Here is a 13974-nt window from a genome sequence, read left to right as displayed (position 1 = left end):
TTGATTTTGAGGTCAGTGGGTCAAAGGTCAAGGTCAGTGTGACCTTAACATGAAAAACGGTTTCCGATCAATAACTTGAGAACGCTTTGACCCAGGGACCTCATACTAGGTAGGCTTATTGGTCATGACCAGCAGATGAACCCTATTGATTTTGAGGTCAGTGGGTCAAAGGTCAAGGTCAGTGTGACTGTAAGCTGAAAAAAGGTTTTCTGATTGTCCATATTTTATTTTCTTATATAGTAGACAGTAGAAATTTATATGTCACTAAATGCATGAGTTGAAGTATCAGTTTTCAGTGAACATCTAGTTTAATTATGCCCCCCTTCGAAGCAGAGGGGTTATATAATTGCTTTGCACATGTCGGTCGGTCTGTTGGAAGACCAAAGCTTGTCCGAGTGATAACTCAACAATTCCCGGACCTATGGTCATCAAACTTGACATGAAGATTAGGTATGACCAGTAGATGACCTGCCTCATATGCATCCAATGACAAATCAGCTGTCATTTCAGTCCATGCATATTTCATTCAATTGTCCAAATATTTCTGGCAACTTGGCGCTCAGGGGGCATAATGTTTGACAAACATCTCTTGTTTGTATCAGATTCGATAAACTCGTGCAAAGATATTTCTGTACTCTTGTGTAAGAGGAGCAATTGCGAATTATATCGAGTGGACAACCTTTTGTGCGGATCAGGTATGCGTATATTGGATACAATTAAGAATAGTATGGTTTAACCTCGTCACCGGACTTGACCTTGTAGTTGTACCTTATCAGATCAACAGGCATTAGTGTAGGTGGGGGCCCCAATTCGACCTTGCACATAATTATATCAACGGACTTTACTGTAGGTGGGATCACTATTTGACCGTGCACTTAATAATATCAACAGACTTTAGTGTAGGTCAGGGGGTCCTTATTTGATCCACTTAATTAGATCACCGGACTTTAGTGTAGGTGGGGTCTCTATTTGACCGTGCACTTAATTAGATCACCGGACTTTAGTGTAGGTCGGGGCCCTATTTGATCCACTTAATTAGATCACCGGACTTTAGAGGAGGGGTCCCTATTTGACCGTGCACTACTTAGATCACCGGACTTTTGTGAAGGTGGGGTCCCTATTTCACCCTCCATTTAATTAGATCAACAAACTTTAGTGTAGGTCGGGGCCCTATTTGATCCACCTTATTAAATCACCTTACTTTAGTGTAGGTGGGGGTCTGTATATTACCTTGCACCTAATTAGATCACCGGACTTTAGTGTAGATGGGGGTCCATATATTACCTTGCACTTAATTAGATCACCGGACTTTAGTGTAGATGGGGGTCCATATATTACCTTGCACTTAATTAGATCACCGGACTTTAGTGTAGATGGGGGTCCATATATTACCTTGCACTTAATTAGATCACCGGACTTTAGTGTAGATGGGGTCTCTATTTGACCGTGCACTTAATTAGATCACCGGACTTTAGTGTAGGTCGGGGCCCTATTTGATCCACTTAATTAGATCACCGGACTTTAGAGGAGGGGTCCCTATTTGACCGTGCACTACTTAGATCACCGGACTTTTGTGAAGGTGGGGTCCCTATTTCACCCTCCATTTTATTAGATCAACAAACTTTAGTGTAGGTCGGGGCCCTATTTGATCCACCTTATTAAATCACCTTACTTTAGTGTAGGTGGGGGTCTGTATATTACCTTGCACCTAATTAGATCACCGGACTTTAGTGTAGATGGGGGTCCATATATTACCTTGCACTTAATTAGATCACCGGACTTTAGTGTAGATGGGGGTCCATATATTACCTTGCACTTAATTAGATCACCGGACTTTAGTGTAGATGGGGGTCCATATATTACCTTGCACTTAATTAGATCACCGGACTTTAGTGTAGATGGGGGTCCATATATTACCTTGCACTTAATTAGATCACCGGACTTTAGTGTAGATGGGGGTCCATATATTACCTTGCACTTAATTAGATCACCGGACTTTAGTGTAGATGGGGGTCCATATATTACCTTGCACCTAATTAGAGCACCGGACTTTAGTGTAAGCGGGGCCCTATTTGACCTTGCACCTTATTTGATCACCGGACTTTGATGTAGGTAGGGCCTTTTTTGACCTTGCACCTAATTGGATCACAGGACTTTAGTGTAGTTGGGGGTCCATATATTACCTTGCACTTAAATTAGATCAACGGACTTTAGTGTAGGTGGGAGTCTGTATTTAACGTTGCACCTAAATAGAGCACCGGGCTTTAGTGTAGTTGTGGGTCCCTATTTAACCTTGCACCTAATTAGAGCACCGGACTTGAGTGTAGGAGGTGGTCCCTATTTGACCATGTACCTAATTAGAGCACCGGACTTTAGTGTAGATGGGGTCCATATATTACCTTGCACTTAATTTGATCACCTGACTTAAGTGTAGGTGGGGTCCCCATTTGACCTTGCTCTTAATTAGATCAACGGACTTTAGTGTAAGTGGGCGTCCCTATTTGACCTTGCACCTAATTAGATCACCGGACTTCAGTGAAGATGGGGGTCCCCATTTGACCTTGCACTTAATTAGATCAACGGACTTTAGTGTAAGTGGGCGTCCCTATTTGACCTTGTACCTAATTAGATCACCTGACTTTAGTGTAGGTGTGGGTCCCTATTTGACCTTGCTCCTAATTAGATCACCTGACTTTGGTGTAGGTGGGTCCCCTATTTGACCATGTACCTAATTAGACCACCGGACTTAAGTGTAGGTGGGAGTCCCTATTTGACCTTATTAGAAGCGAGACCAAACCAAGGTAACGTACCAATGGGTCACGACCGTTACAGACCCATGACACAAATCGTCAACTGGTCTGAACCCTCCCACGTCTTAAACGAACGAAGTGGTGGCCTCGAAATTATTAAGTCGTGGCAACAACATTCAAGTCGTTGGAACGAGTAATTTGGTCGTGATCACGAGATAAAAAAATAGTTTTATTTACACATTCTACAAAATTCTAATATTGTAAAATTGTTTTCCGTTAAAATTTTGTCATTATATTATTTTATAAAATAGCCTTTCAATAATGGGATGCTTAATGTCTTGATCTGTTTTGTTGACAGCTTCAAACAGACGATTTCAAGCTCAGTGCTGAGAACGAAGGGGAGATATTGAAGGAAGGTAAGAGACGTTTTTGATCAAATTGACGTATATGGATGATACTGTGTGTATGGTGGCTAATGTAAAGAGCTAGCTTAGGGCTGTAATGAGAAGTAGGGTGGAGGTCACTGTGTCTAAGAAAGAAACATGGTTTCCGCCCACTAACTTTCGTTAAGGAAGTTAGATAGTGTTGAAACTCTGTATTTCTAGCACACCGGATAGGCATTTTCGGTGACGTCAGCCGTGCTGGAATAATAATATCTGTCATGTGTTCCCGTTCAGGATAGAAAAATCCTACCCGAGGGCACCTGCGTTGCCAGGTAACGAGGCTTGCCGAGTTATCTGGCAACGCAGCGTGCCCGAGGGTCGGAACCCTTAAAAGACTTGATATCGAAGGAACTTATTGACGTATGCGGTGAATACAACTTATTTCGCGTCATGACGTCAGTAAACATCATCGACGCGCTGTTTGGTGAAATGTACAAAAACGCGCTTTCTTATGTATTTTCTTGACAAAAAATGTAATTAAAGGTATGCAAGAAAAAATATATCATGTGAGGCCGTTCCGGATAGAAAAATCCGACCCTCGGGCACGCTGCGTAGCCGGTAACTCGGCAAGCCTCGTTACCTGGCAACGCAGGTGCCCTCGGGTCGGATTTTTCTATCCGGAATGGGAACACATGACAGATATTATTATTCCAGTACGGCTGAATTCACCGGAAATGCCTATCCGGTGTGCTAAAATAGAAGTTTCTTGCATACCGGACGTGTGTTTCCGGTCATGTGACCAGTGCTGGAAAAAAATATCTTGCATACCCCATGTAAGATGAGTCACGCGCAACAACGCGCCACTTCTTATTTCATTTATTGTATGGTTTATGAAAAATATATTTGCCATTTTAATAAAGCGCAATCAAATATATATGTTAGCAAGAATTTAAATTAATATTGAAAATAATTAATCGTTAAGAACGCTATTTTAGCTATAAAAATACTGCGCTCTGTGACGTTAGTAAACAACGTCGCACGCGCTTTTTGGTGTTATTGTACAAAAGTTAAAATTGATAAATTTAGATATGCAGAAAATATTTTAATCATGTATTTCCGGTCTGGATACAAAAATCCGACCCTCGGGCACTCTGCGTGGACGGTAACGAGACTTGCCGAGTAACCGGGCACGCAGCGTGCCCGAGGGGCGGAAATTCGATCCGGACCGGAAACACATGCTTGATATTTTTTCTTGCATATCTATATAGCTATCAATTTGTGGAAACTTTGACGTAGAAAACGAGCTTTGTGCCTTTCACCAAAAAGCGCTTGCAACGTTGTTTATGTCTTGTGATAATGCTGCTTCTTAACTTCTTCAACAAGCGCCTTGTGACAATGCTGTTACTAATCTTCTGTACTAAGCGTCTTTTAATATTGCTGCCTCTTATCTTCTGTACCAAGCGTATTGTGACAATGCTGTTACTTATCTTCTGTACCAAACGTCTTGGTTAAGGCTGCTACTTATCTTCTGCAACAAGCGTCTTGTGATAATGCTGCTTCTAATCTTTTGTTCCGGGCCTCCTGTTAAAGGCTGATACTTATTTTTTGCAACAGACGTCTTTTTATAATTCTGCTTCAAATCTTCTGCATCAAGGGTCTTGTGATATTGCTGATGTTTATCTTTTGTACCAAGCGTCTTATCAAAAAAATGATTCATGTTTTATCACCAAGTGTTTTAAAATAATGCATACGTATCTGTTTTTAACCTTTATGTTTTAAATGTTATATTTTTCCATTACTACAGGACTGCGACTACGTTTGGCAAACCATTACCGAACCACGTTGGCCGACATGCCGATATCTCCCATTCTTGGAGAAAAGAACGCCAAACTCAACAAATTCTACGTGGCACCGAAAATTGTGGAGAAAAATCATAGAAAAATCGGCAAAAATGACGAGGAAGGAAGCGATGAAGATGTTGTAAAATTTTCAGATGTTTTCCTAGGAAAAGGTCAGTTGCTCAGAAATGTTTTCCTTGTTGGGGAACCGGGAAACGGAAAATCCACATTCTCCGTAATGTGTGCCCTGGAATGGACCCACCAGTATTTACCAGCGGAGGAAAACGTCGGTATTAAAACACGCTATGTCGACCCAGAATTCTTCAAAGAGTTTGCATTTTTGTTCCATGTCACCCTACGAGATGCAGGTAAAACGTGTGATCTAGCACAAATGATCAAGGATCAACTTATACGTAAAATCTACCACGAGATGGATGCCGATGATGGCTTCCGGCTATTGCAGACGGTGCTGGAAAGTGAGAAATGTTTAATTATAGCTGACGGCCTCGACGAATGGACCCATCCGGAAAACGTAAACTGTACCTGCAAAACTGAGGAAAAAGTCACCCCTTTCCGAAATTCGGCCAACAAGGCCACACTCCTCACGACAACGCGTCCCTGGCGAATGTCACAGTTTAGAGTGCAGGATTCAAAGATCGACAAATATCTTGAAATAGAAGGAGCTGCAGACACAAAGCAACTCGTGGAAAATATCATCAACATTCTTAATGGGGGAAATGAGGATGAACGAACAACATGGGCTTTCATGAGACTGGTGTCAGCGAAGGGTCTTGAAGGATTATTGTCGGCACCTATCAGTATCACCCAGCTCGTGTGCATGTGGTTCGAGGGCAAATCGTTAACCGATTCAAAATGTGACATTTATGCTGGCGTGATAAACATGCTATCATGTAGACTTAGTGATATGCAAAGCGGGATTAACATTCCGAAAATTGAACTGCCATCTGTATTAAAGGAACACGAATGCTTCGTGCAAAATCCCATGGTTTACCTTGCGCTGGCAAAGTTAGCATACACAACTTTGTATTCAGAGTGCAGAGATTCGTCTGTTGTCTTCAGCAACAAAACAGTCAACGCTTTGTTAAGCAGGGAGCAGGTTGAATTTGCATTGAAGTCAGGCTTACTCACAGAGAAGAAATCCAACTCATTGATCAAGAGATCATCTCACTTTTCATTCTTTCATAAAACACTTCAAGAGTTTTTAGCGGCTCTTCATTTATGTTTGAATGAAAACGACTACAGTCAGCTATCAAACAAGTACGAACAAGATAATAAGGAAAATATCTTGGGAGATGTTTCTCAGACATTTATTTTCATATGTGGAATGAAGCCCGAGCTCGGTGTACAAATGTCTTCATGGATCAATAGTTCTAGACCACCATACCAACCATCAATCTACAGTAGAGAGGCTAGACTACTTCAGCCCCTGATTCTCTCAGGACACCGTGAAGCCAAGGCGAACAACTATGGTGACATACCGCTCTATCTCGCACACTTCTGTATTGATAGTTACCAGGATGTCGTAGTGTTAAAAAAGCTGATGATGATAAACAAGGAACGTATTCAGTCACTATACATCAATGGATGCAATGATCAAATTAATGGGGAAGAGCTGCAGGAGGTGATCACATCCTCCTCCGACTCCCTCAAAGCAGTGACACTGCGGTACCGTGATGGGCAGTATGACCTGTCCCAGTGTCACAGGCTGGAAGATCTGCGTATACGGGGAGACAATACAACACGTGTGCAGGTTGATCCAACAAATATTACAACATGTCACTTAAAGTATGTATCATCGAATGTTGAAATGTACATATTTAGATTATTTAAACACGATCAAAGGTGGAGATTTAGATTATTTAAACACCATCAAAGGTGGAGTAAACTACAACGTGTTGAGTTAGAGAGCGTTAAGAATGTCCAGTTACTTGTGGATACACTACCAAGTCTCCCTCAGTTACAAAGCCTTGACATAGGGTATACAGATCTAGGTGAGCTCCACCTCCTCCCTCCAGCCTCCATCACCGATATTACACTATGGTTTGTGACAATGACAGCGGGGGCGGTGCGGAGTCTGATAGAGACGATGAAGAACATACCACACACCATTAGATGCGACATTCGGGAATGCCCGGTGGAACCTGCCAGTGAGATGAAAGACATCCGAGAACATATGGACAGTTCGCTGTCATTCAAGGTTCTTGAGTTTTACAATACGAGTGTATTGCTTGATTGCAAATTCACCAAACTGTCAACAATAAGTTAAAAAGTTCGCATCGATGATGGGAATTCATGTTTGATGAAAAACAGTGAAACAATCAATGGGGAAGTGTCATTCTATTTATAGATATATATGTTACTTTTCCCGGAACTAATTATTATCAACCACTTTCTATGTGTATTCAATTAATTTGATTTATGTTGTGTATTTACATGCATCCTAAAATAGATTTAACTGGACACAGCAATGTCGTTGTGGCTGGTGTTATTAAATATATCGAACTTGGATGAAAACTTTCTTTTTTAACTATAACACAAAAGTCCATAATCAACACGTGCAATAATCGGTTTAACTTGATCGACATTTTAAAAAAAAGAATCCCTTAATAAATTAACAAATTTCCTAGTTTAATGTGATATCATTTGATAAATGTCAAGTACTTACTTCGCCACGGCGACGATGTCGATGATGATGATGATGATGATGATAATGACGACGACAACGATGTAGACGTCAGTGGTGATGGTGATTATGGTGGTGGTGGTTGTGACGCTGATGATGATGATGATGATGTGATAGTGATGATGATGATGACGACGGCGGCGGCGATGGTGGTGGTTGTGTTGATTATAATGATGATGATACTGGTGGTGGTGACGACGGCGACTACAACGACGACGATGATGATGATGATGGTATTGTTGTTGGTGATGGTGATGGTGGTGGTGGGAGGATGATGATGATGATGATGATGATGATGAACATGATGATAAGCTAATAGTATATGACTAAGAAGTCAAATTTAAGGCTGGATAATAAATGTTGACTTGATCTTGAAGTAAGATACGTAAAAATTATACAACACGATCATGATGTTGGCATAAGAAGTACGTTATATCAAAATAATCATGCAAGGCAAAGTATTTCTTATTTAAGCAAAAGTCAGTAAAAATGTTTTTGTCTACAGATACACACATTACGGTTGTAGATTTTATCAGGCTCCGAAATGCATCTGATAGCATTTATATGAATATATATTTTGGTGACTGTCGGACACATCTACTACCAGACCATTTTACTACCAGAAGGCGGGCACATCTATCACCTTACTACTATTTACGAGGTCTATCTCGTAGCTTGCCGGAGATGGCCGAGTTGTTACGATTGACCTGACGTCAAACCACACAAATTGCAGACACAGCCAACGTTCTTCAAGAACCTTATACACTGTTCCATGTCAATTATTATCATTTAATATAAAATAGTTTAGTCATATCATTTTATTCTTTAAATTTGACCGTTTTATAACTAAGAAACATCAACATGTTCACTATAAATGTATACTTAAAGCAATTCTCCGATTTGTTTTATTGAAAACAAATTTAAAGTGACACTCGTATTTAATATCAATACATACACGTGTATAAAAAGCATAATTCTTGAGTGATACACCTTTAACGACTTCTTAGATAATGCATATATGGATAATATTAATTACTGGTAACAAGATTGCGTCATCGGTGAGGTATCAACATCGGTAGGGCGTCGCCCATAGCGTCATCGTCGAGGTGTCGTCATCGGTGAGGCGTCGTCATCAGTGAGGTGTCGCCCATAGCGTCATCGTCGAGGTGTCGTCCTCAGTGAGGTGTCGCCCATAGCGTCATCGTCGAGGTGTCGTCATCAGTGAGGCGTCGCCCATAGCGTCATCGTCGAGGTGTCGTCATCAGTGAGGCGTCGCCCATAGCGTCATCGTCGAGGTGTCGTCATCAGTGAGGCGTCGCCCATAGCGTCATCGTCGAGGTATCGTCATCAGTGAGGTGTCGCCCATAGCGTCATCGTCGAGGTGTCGTCATCAGTGAGGCGTCGCCCATAGCGTCATCGTCGAGGTGTCGTCATCAGTGAGATGTCGCCCATAGCGTCATCGTCGAGGTATCGTCATCAGTGAGGCGTCGCCCATAGCGTCATCGGTGAGGTGTCGCCAAAAGCGTCATCGGTGAGGTGTCGTCATCAGTGAGGCGTCGCCCATAGCGTCATCGGTGAGGTGTCGCCAAAAGCGTCATCGGTGAGGTGTCGCCCAAAGCATCATCAATGGGGTGTCGCCGATTACGTCATCGGCGAGGTGTCGCCCATAGCGTCAACGGTGATGTATCCCCCATAGCGTTTTGCTGAGGTGTCGCCAGTAGCGTCATTAATGAGGTGTCGCCCATTGCGTCATCGGTGAGGTATCACCCATAGTGTCATCGGTGAGGTATCACACATAGCGTCATCGCTGAGGTGTCACCCATAGCGTCATCGCTGATGTGTCGCCCATAGCGTCATTGTTGAGGTGTCTCCCATACCCTCATCGGTGAGGTGTCGCGCATTGCGTCTTCGGTGAGGTGTCACACATAGCGTCAACGGTGATGTATCACCAATAGCGTCATCGGTGAGGTGTCTCCCTCGGTGAGAAGTCGCCCATTGGGGCTTCGGTGAGGTGTCGTCCATAGCGTCAACGGTGAGGTGTCGCCCATAGCGTCAACGGTGAGGTGTCACCCATAGCGTCAACGGTGATGTATCACCCATAGCGTCATCGGTAAAGTGTCTTCCTCGGTGAGAAGTCGCCCATTGCGTAATCGGTGAGGTGTCGTCCATTGCGTCATCGATGAGGTATCACCCATTGCGTCATCGGTGAGGTGCCTTCCAAAGCTTCATCTGATAGGTATAACCCATTGCGTCATCGGTTAGGTATCACCCATTGCGTCATCGGTGAGGTACCACCCATAGCGTCATCGGTGAGGTATCACCCATAGCGTCATCGGTGAGGTGTCGCCCATAGCGTCATCGGTGAAGTGTCGTCATCGGTGAGAAGTCGCCCATTGCCTCATCGGTGAGGTATCTCCCATTGCGTTATCGGTGAGGTGTCGTCATCGGTGAGGTGTCGTCATCGGAGAGGTGTCGCCACGATACGCCCATCGTGCCATAAAAGAGATATCACTCCCTTGTTGGCAAACTCCATAATCGCTCTGTTGGGAAGACGGCTCTGTGGGGATGTTTTCTGCCAAATAAAAAAGGCTAATGTTAATGTCTTTTACTAATATTATGTCCCTGCTAACATTTGGATAACCTAATATACCACCATCATTATCCTATGTAATAACAACAATATTAGCAGCAGCAGCAGCAGCAAAGGTACCACCGTTATCGTCATCTTTATCACGTATTCAATCGTAATTATAATATTAATCATGAACTTCTATGTATCTTACATCTATGTTGCATCAATGATATTCCAGCTATTGAATCCAACTATGTGTTGTTAAATTTATACCATAGCTGCTCACTGGCGCTGCATCACTTCAGTCACTTCCGGTTGCATGGAGGGACACTTCCGGTACCATAGACGCTGAAACATGTAAACTATGCGTGTACTAACATATTTCATCAGACTATCCATTTGTCAAGACATTTACTATTTCCATTCTAGATATTATGATTAATCCCAATACAGACGAAGCAACCTATCGTTATCATAAAATGTCTGCACAAATGTGCAATATTATATAATTTTATATTAGTACACACGAAAATGAGATAAACATTTTCTGCTACCCGGGTTTGGTTAAAGAAATCTTGGGGAAAATGCTGGCACCTTTTACACTCTCACTGTAAAATTTCTAAAACCAACAGAAAATGCCTATATTCGTGTTTTTCTTAAATTCGGATTGTTTAGATGATTAACCATCAACATCCGTTAAAACTAAAAATACGAAATATATATTTTTGCTTAAAATACTTTTTTTTTGCACAGAAGTAAGCGAAATGGAACTTATGTTTGGTTGTTGTTTTGTCGACGGCAGTTGGTGCGAAGAAATACAGGTGCGTGGGAGTACGTCAGGTAGTCGGAGAAGAGATAGCAGCGACTATACCATGGCCTCATACGATAGCTGTGATCCTGGGAATATCCTTTAAAATAACAACAACTGTATCATCACCACAAGAACCATATTCAGCATCTATTTCTAATCATCATTATTATAAGTTTTAATCATATTTATTTTTTCAAATTTCTCGTGGTTTTTTTTTCAATTAAATTAAAGCAAGAGTGCTATTTCAATAAATGATATTTTCCTTCCGTTTATTTTCCTCTTGTTTTTGTTTATTTCGTACCATGGCAGCTCACGGGTGGAGCGTCACTTCAGGTGACAAGGGCACGTCCCCCTCCCCCCCCCCCCAACATTAGTGAACTTAAGAAATAAGCTTTGCAAATAATAAGAAAAATCAACTGTTGGATATCTTATATATATATAATTTTAAATGACTCAAGTTGGTACTTAACTACTCCGCATGTCCTTTTAGAATGATCTGACTATGTGAACGGTTTATTTACTCACAGCCATTGCAAGAAAAACGCAAAATCAATAGAAACGTTTCGGCATAATCCCACAAAACATTTCATTTTAATATCAGCCGGGTTTGTTCGATGGCCGCCACTTTGAAAGATTCATGTCACGCTTCCCACCTGAACAATATACATGCAGGGCTGGCCAATTAACGTACATGGCTGGTCGTACAGTGCAATGATACCTATGTATAGATATATCACGAGTAGCCGTTTGATATGGAATTTATCAGCGAGGGTAGCGAGTTGATAATTCCATACCAAACGGCTACTCGTGATCTATCCGACTTAGACAACAGAAAAGGTATTGCTTGTTTTTCAGGCCGATGCCATACATTTGCATGAGAAAAATGTCAGGAAAGCACAGGAAACAAACATTTCTGTAGTATTAAGAACGTCCTTGTAGCATAAGTAGGTGCACGATTTGCACGAGATTTACCAGTTGAAATATCCGACAGAAAATCAGTTGTGTGTGGGATTTATCAAACACTTTGCAGGCCTATGATTGGCCGGCTGGAGGTAGCTGTGGTCTAATACTTGGTGATGCACTTTATTGGAAGAAGAAGACGAAGAAGAAGAAGAAGAAGAAGAAGAAGAAGAAGAAGAAGAAGAAGAAGAAGTAGAAAATATCGCTCAATCCTATAAGTTGACGTGCCAATGGACTAAAAGGCATCGTTTGAATACAATGACATTTTAACACGTCTTAGTGTTGTTGTGATACTTGAATTAAGAGTTAGAGCTGTCCTGACGGGGCTTAGTTGACGCTTATATGTAATGTATTCGAAACACCGTACAATTATATTTTTGTTAAATACATTGAGACATCTTTTATTGAAATAATTTTTAAAGCTGCATAATGCAATGTGGACCATTGATACGTAGGCAGGTTTAAGATCAGATGTGGCCAGTGGCGTAACTAGACCAAATACGATTTGTAGGCCCGTTCTACTAGGGAAGAAGTGTTTAAAATAACCACTGTTTTTAACAACGCACAGGCGGTACTACAAACTAATTCATTATCAACTAATCTGGTTTTATAAAATGCACGTACCGAGGTGTAGGTTTGAGAGAGAGAGGGGATGCATATAGGGAATATTAAACAGTAGAACTCCGACATGCAGAATTTTGACAAACAGGTGAGATCGCAACCCAAGAAATTAACTTGGCTCGGGGGTTTTAAGCACTTTGCAACAAATTTTGCATTTTTCCTAAATCTGCTGGACGTGCGAGGTGGGGAAACCATTGATTTATGCATACGAGAGATTCATGTACAATTTGCTTTGAACGTGTCATGGATTCGAGGTAGAGATGTGTACAGGTTTGCATAGATTGTGCAATAGGTATGTTATCCGCGGCCTTGACCTTTGTCCATGACCTACATACTTGTGGCGTCTGTGTAACACATCGACACAGAAACGTCGTGTGTTAAAGGGACTAGACACCAGATGATACCATTGCAAGATAAAAAGAAAATTGTCAAAAACTAAAATTGATATCGTTGTGTACAACGCAATATTACTAACTGGTGTATCATATCGATAACGACGCATTATTTAACATTATACATTATTGCGTATTTTTCCAAATCGAAATTTACTGAGTTTGTCTACCACGCAACTCCCAGTAATTTTTAAATAGGTGTTATCTGTAATTCAGTGAGAAAGTTTTTCCCGCTAATTTGCATGTAGGTACAACACATTAAGCCCAGATTGGTGTGGTGATCTATTCATATTAAAATTCAGCTAATCCATAGTCTTTGTCCATATTAAATTATTAAGATGACATAAGGTCATAACAGTTAGCCAAGTATTTGTACCTACAGATTAATAACGTTACGGAGTAAATCTATTTGCGTCGATATATATGTTTTTGTAATAATCACCTGACTTTCACATGCTAAATTAACGCACTATAAACTGGGAAACCATCATGCGCAATTTTTAAATGGGTAAACTTAGTAGAGACAGCAACGAACAGATATATAGAACAGAACAGAACATTTATTTCCAAGAAGGTCATAAACCCATCTGGCAAAACATGTACATATACCGACGATTTCTATCACGTTAAATGATGTACCATAAGCTTCATAATAGTTTGTAATGATAATTCTAGACATGTTTTGAGGAAATACTGTATTTGCCGATTTTGGGACCATTCGGTGTCTAGTCCCTTTAATATGTTTCGATTGTAAGTCAATGTTAATTATTTATATTTTGGCATGACCGGACTGCAAATGGTGAAATATAAACTAACTAGCCGAAAAGTTTTAGTAACGCTATTGGAAATTGAGCTATTTTGGGCTTGAATCGACAGATATCTGTTCAAATGAGCACCTGCAAATTGCCTTTTGGTGTTCGTTCATAAATCTTAGTAAAATTAC

The 13974-nt window shown here is 41.2% G+C and overlaps 1 protein-coding gene across 4 annotated transcripts in view; it reads left to right on the top strand.

Annotated features, from left to right (window-relative positions):
• The window catches only part of LOC128202905 (uncharacterized), a 33627-nt gene extending 26100 nt beyond the window's left edge, over positions 1-7527 (top strand). For 3 of the 4 annotated variants that reach the window (XM_052904077.1, XM_052904078.1, XM_052904075.1), the window contains exons 4-5: positions 3109-3166; positions 4938-7527. In XM_052904077.1, coding sequence (XP_052760037.1) covers positions 3109-3166; positions 4938-7258 — 2379 coding nt within the window. In that variant the 3' untranslated portion in view covers positions 7259-7527. The remainder of the gene's footprint in view (positions 1-3108; positions 3167-4937) is intronic. The other variant, XM_052904079.1, reaches the window with a different exon arrangement.
• Positions 7528-13974: the final 6447 nt, after the last annotated feature.

Source organism: Mya arenaria, chromosome 9, assembly GCF_026914265.1.
Source record: "Mya arenaria isolate MELC-2E11 chromosome 9, ASM2691426v1".
Taxonomy (NCBI): domain Eukaryota; kingdom Metazoa; phylum Mollusca; class Bivalvia; order Myida; family Myidae; genus Mya; species Mya arenaria.
The sequence above is the reverse complement of the archived record's forward strand: the minus strand, read 5'-3'. Positions and strand labels throughout refer to the sequence as shown.